The sequence below is a fragment of the Rhodnius prolixus genome, unplaced genomic scaffold, assembly GCF_049639745.1.
Source record: "Rhodnius prolixus isolate KJV_2025 unplaced genomic scaffold, Rpr scaffold_2, whole genome shotgun sequence".
Lineage (NCBI taxonomy): Eukaryota > Metazoa > Arthropoda > Insecta > Hemiptera > Reduviidae > Rhodnius > Rhodnius prolixus.
This window is the reverse complement of record NW_027411592.1, coordinates 23,703,889-23,709,888: the sequence shown is the minus strand read 5'-3', so window position 1 is coordinate 23,709,888 and position 6,000 is coordinate 23,703,889. Positions and strand designations below refer to the sequence as shown.

At 34.5% G+C, this 6,000-nt stretch overlaps 1 protein-coding gene across 2 annotated transcripts in view; it reads left to right on the top strand.

The window, feature by feature from the left end:
* The first annotated feature begins 784 nt into the window (after positions 1-784).
* LOC141450488 (uncharacterized) overlaps positions 785-6,000 on the top strand; it is a 33,823-nt gene continuing 28,607 nt past the window's right edge. Inside the window, exon 1 of one of the 2 annotated variants that reach the window (XM_074120988.1) lies at positions 785-928. Coding sequence is in view for 1 of the 2 variants with exons in the window: in XM_074120987.1 (XP_073977088.1) it covers positions 3,925-3,970 (46 nt within the window). In the remaining variant the exon portion in view is untranslated. Of the gene's footprint in view, positions 929-3,813; positions 3,971-6,000 lie in introns of those variants that run through there. The other variant, XM_074120987.1, reaches the window with a different exon arrangement.

Here is a 6,000-nt window from a genome sequence, read left to right as displayed (position 1 = left end):
GCCTGAAATTCTGAGTTGTGCTAACAATAGAATATATCAAAGAGTGAGTACTGAACATCTACTGAATAAATGCTTGATAATGTGCAATTAGGGCTGAAAGTAGACTAAGCTTAATTTTCTAAATTTTTCTTTTTAAATAATTTTAGTATTTGTAAGGGATAATTCCTTTTAAATCGCTACCCTAATTTAAATTAACATTAAATTGAATAACTTCAAATTCTTTTAAACAGTTTAATCTCCTTTAAGAAATCTGAAAATAAGTACTCGTTTTAGTTATATTTATTATCTCTTTATATTTATTGTCACTGCAAAAAATAATTGCGTTTCTGCAAACGTTTATTTCTGAAATATTAACTTTTTGCTGAGCCAACTAACATTTCATCTTTTTTATTTGTTGTTGTACAATTCTTAAATAAAAAGAAGAACGGAATCTGACTATCTATTTTCTGATTTTTGTTAAGATTTTAGAAATTGATATTCTCCATTTTATTTTAGCCTGTAGGCTAATATAAATACATTAATTAAATCTCCTCGCATGCAATTGTTTTACCTCATGAACTAAATAATTCTAGCAAATCTATGAGAGATTAAATTTAAAATTTTATTCATCAATTATTAGAAGAAATGATCAATAAATATCTCCAGATACCTTTTACCAAAAAAATGGATCTCTGCAACCTCCCAGTTGTTTACAATCTCTAATAACCCTTGGCTTGTAGCACACAACATAGATGACATTAATGACTTAATTTTCCTGACCCTGAGATCAAATCACGAATGGACTGTCTACCAGAAGCGCCACATAATCCGGATGCAATATATCCGCTTTAATGATAGACCCACCAATTCGTTATTAAGAAGAGATGGGAGGCCATCCAGAAAGAAAGAAAACAGGAGAGGACTTCAAATTCCCATCATTTGACTGCAGGTACTGAATAAAAGAAAAGATATTTTATTAGGTCAATGTGCATTAGTATGTAAGACATTGAAGGCCCTTGCAGTCCATTTTATATTTATATATAAGCTCGTAATTGTATTTATTTTATTTATTCATTTTGTTATCTAGTCATTAAAATGGTTAACCTCAAGTGCCATTAAGTATTAATTGCTAAGCCTCTCTAACTCCTATTTTTTATCATTCAATTCTAAATAAATAAAGTAAATCCGCTCAGATCTATTCTTAATATTTACATCACTGTATAGACACACTTTACGTACCTCTCACTAGATACAATAGCTCGGCGGTTAGCAGCGCTGACCGCAAAGCTAAGATTTATTGAGGTATAGAATTCGATTTGCGGACTTGGCCTTGGATTGTATTTAATATTCTTAAAACTAGGGTTATCATAGTAAAAGTATGTTGGCTAGCTACCCGCTCCACCACGACAGCCGATGGGTTAGATGTAAAGCCTGGAGACCGCCTGAAATTTAGGATTACTTAACTTTTTATTTTTGACATTTGATGTTCTTGAAAATGCCGAGAAACGTTCGTACAATAGAAATTCCTTTAAACCGGATAAAATAGCAAAGCAAACTAACCATTGATCCTAACTCCGTGTTGATTTGAAATCAATGGTAGTTATGGATGGCTTTCAAAAAAATCGTTTAGGACATGATGGTAGCTTTTACATTTCAATTTTTGAAAGCACGCCTCAAAAAGACTGTGAGTTAAAGTCACACATTGGCCGCTACATACTTTAATAATGTTAACAAGCGAAAAATATTTCATATTCTGTACAAAATGTCCTGGGAGCTTGTTTGCTCATTTAAGCAGTGGCCAATAATACTTAAATGCAAGTTTTATGAGGCTAGGTAACCAGCTCTCAATGAACTAAATGGGGAATTTATCCAGAGTAAGAGCGCTAATTTCTTTCCCAAGACATCATCCAAACTCGAAACATAGAGCAACAAAGACATCAAAAAACCTCCTTATAGTCTTAGGACCTTAGATTTAATTATAGATAATAAAAATTACTTTTTTTCTTAAACGAATCATTTACATTGTTCGTTGAGTTTTTGGGAAGTATTTCTAATGCCATCATTCTTTTTTATGTGGTACAAAAATAATCAAGGTCGCTTGCGAGCTCTGCTTGTTGATAGTAGCCAGCTGTAAAACTGAAACTGTTAGAAAATACGGGAACAATTTCATCACAGAAAACATTATATATTTTTAAAACGAAAACCTGATAGGATAAAAATGCATACAACTAAAACTACTAAATGCAACTATGGTAAACTTACGAACAATAAACAGTATTTGCATAATGCATTTAAGGTAATTATTTGCAGTCATGATTAGTTCAACATAACTGAGTAAAACAATGCAGCAACCATTTTTACAAGGTTGTATGACAAGTGGGCATCAATTCTAAAGTTCTGCATTCAAAAACAGTTACAAGCAAATTTAATTATTGTTTGTCGAAGTTACAAGCAACGTTTAAACTAATGAAGATGAGTTTACAGAAAATTTTAAATCTACATAATCTTTTATCAGGCAAGCAGGCATACTTTACAGATTTTTGACGAAATGGTGATTGTTACTTTAAACATAAGTATATAAAAAAAAAAATTAAAAATATAAATGTCACATCTTTAATTAATAGAAAAGCTATATTTAAATAAGCAAAGACTGTAATATCTGACAGATCACTGTCTGGTAAACGAGAGTAACGTTGTCTGCAACGAGAGAACACGGGGTCTTGCTGCGTGCAGAGTGTGCCAATGACATCAAATTTTGACGAGTTTCTGACAGCCACTGCAAGTGTCCAGAAATACTTAACCACAGTCTTTTTGAAAATTTCTCTCCAGGTGTACCATCTTCTGTTTTTATCAATGACCTGAAGAAAAAGTCCTTTCTTGATTGATTTTGGTAGCAATCGTTCGAATATACTTAAGCTTAAATAGATATTACAATTTTTAACTTTATTGTATACTTGCAACGTCCTAAACCTCATTGGTGGAATTACTCCTGCACTTCCTGGCACTATTGAAAGAAGATCCACGAGACCATTGATTGTGGCCATTGAGGTGGTGTTGTCTGGGAAGGTTCGGGAAAAGAGGTTTCTGGAGCAGAAATTCGTAGGGTGGCCAGCGTTTTAGTGTTTTTTGTAAGAAGACAAGAAGAGTAAGTAACAAGAGTACTAATAGACGTGATTTTAAGAGATTTTCACTGCGAATGGTGAAAATGCAAACAAAATATGGACATTGAACAATAGTACGATGAATTTTAGATAAAGTTAATGGATTTGTACATTTTGCTGAACTCTAAAGTTCTATTGTAGGTTTACCATATGGGTTTTAAGCCTGGGCCATAAACTAATCGATTGGTTAGTATAGTCAGTTTAGATCTGTTGTCAATAAGTATTTTGAGCAGTCTAGTTTGTCGTTTCAGTCTAGTGTAAGGATGCCACGTCAGGCGTTTGTCGTTGTAAACTCCAATAAAATTATTTGAATATTAAATTTAAAACTTCTTTAGATTGCACTCCATGACAGTGTTATAGTTAGAGGGGGGTGAATTGTGATGAACTGGGGGTGTAGAGCGGAAGCAAAGCGCACAATTTTTTGAATAAATTTCGTTATAAAGACAATGTAAGTTACCAAAATATATTCTTCATTGAGGATCAACAGGTGCAAGATTGCAGCGGCAATAGTGCTGTTTGAAATAAAACCATTTTAAAATTCATACTGAAATGTAAAACTCAAAACTTCCAAAGTAAAAACTACTAATAAAGTTATTGTTTACGTAGGAGTCTTTCAAACTGTCTCCCTGTACACCGCACTAAGCCAAGGTAACGTGGGCTACTCCCACTATGCCAGTCACTGAATATTCACCTGTGTCTTCCTAATAATCGTACAGTCTTACGGCCGGCATCTGCATGCTAACATGTGTGTGTCAAACAAACGAGTTGATTAGGAATCATCGCTATGTACAAGTTGGCTAGTTTATTGATTTTGACTGTCTCTGTTCATGGTAAGATTGCAATTGAATAATCCAATAATAAAATTTGTATTGGTCCGGTATTATTTAAATATCCCGATCATACAAATTATAACCTATCTATCTGTTATCACTTGTTTATGCTGATTAATAGGTAGTCCTTCCAGGAGTGATATCACGGGCAGTTTAGTTGTAAATTGAAGATAGGATAGTTTATTAAATACGAATCCACTGCGACCAAACAATTAATCGTGGTCCCCTTAAGTGCTACTGATAAGTAGCGTCTGTGAAGTGTAAATGTGAATAAATGTGTATGACGAGCTAGGTTTGCCTAGGCTTAACCTAAGGTATAAGAACAACTACCTTAGAAAGCCTTGTTTTTTTGATTGTGTAATTGATGGAGGGGTTGCAATAAAGCAAAAACTTGGAGATATATATTTTTAAATAAGAGAAATTCTGTTAGGTAATCGAAAAAATTATATAATATTGGGTTGTCCGGAAAATAATGCAGGATTAAAGTTTTAAAAGAAAAAAATAAAAATTAATGATTTATAACAGTTTTTATTAATCAAAATAGTCTGCATTACGTCAATTTCGTAACAATACGATTCGGCATTGATGGTTTCGCCAGGATTCAAGAAGCTGTAATGAATCAGACCAAATGAAGCCCACCAAACAGTAACCATCACCTTTTTTTTTTTTTATGAATTGGGGGCTTTGGAAAATGTCGGGCTGCTTCTCCTTTGTGAAGCCACTGTCCAGAGCGTCTGCTGTTATCGTAGAGGATCCACTTTTCATCGCAAGTCACAATTCTGGACAGTAAAGGATCGCTGTTGTTTCGGCAAAGAAGTGCAGCACAAATTTTATATCGCTGATTTTTTTGGCGCGGTCGTTTAATGTTTGAAGAACCCAACTTTCAAGCTTTTTCACCTTCCCAATTGCCTTGAGATGTTCATCGACCAGTTGATTTGCTGACTTCGAGTTTCCCTGCCAGTTTTCGAACAGTGGTTCTGGGATTTTATTCCACCAAAGCTCGGAGAACAACAGTCATCAAGGGCAGAACTTCTTCTACGGCCTTCTTTGTCTTCAAGGCTCAAGTCTCCCTCTCGAAATCTCTGGTACCACCGTTGAACACTTATACTGCCTTCGCCCCAGACATCATTGATATTTCCGGCCGAGTTTGAACTCGTAAAACGAAATCACGCTTTGACATCTTAGTAAAGACTGAATTATTTCCAAGTAGCAAAATGTTACAGAGGTAAACAAACATTTTTGTTTGAAAGAGGATTAATAAGTGTTTACATTTATAAAAGTCAAAAGTCCAACAAACATGAACAGTTTACAACTTGGAGGGGTATTTTAAAGAAAACTTAAAATCCGGCATTATTTTCCGGACACCCAATTCTTGTAATTAAAACTGTCCGGCAGGACAGTTGTATAAGGGTTAATATATGAACATGAGCTTTCTTTCACTCCTCGTGAGAAGAAATTATTGTAATCCGGTAGGTTCTCGATTTTCAGTTTCCGTGTACCAAGACCGTAACTCAAAATCTAACCATCGCTGAAACTTCAAATTTGACATTTAGGTGACAAAGTTTAGGTGATACCACAGGACGCGAAATAAGGTTTGGCTCAAAATTGGGGAAGCGGAAGGACCAATTTGATGAGGCAATTTTTTACTTGATATTGTATTAGAAAAGGGGAAGATTTTCTTTAAACTCTTTGCACCGAGTGTAGTACACCCATTTATATACTTTTCCGTGGAAGTACATTTAGGTGCATTTGTGGGACATGGATAGACTCCGTGTACCTATATGCTTAAATGAGTCGTTGAAGTCCAATTTTTTAATGAAAATGGCGTGACCGGAAACGCCAGATTACTAAACGGATATTCAATTTTTTAGGAAAATGCTTCTTAAAGCACATTTTAAAGGAAAAGGTGGGGATGGGAAAGTGACTTTATGGTAATGTACGACCAAATTGCCTATATAATACCAATGAAATTCAGTATCTAAGTAATAAAGCTTTTCGGGAGGAAGTCTGCCAAAGTGTCCCTCTACTGA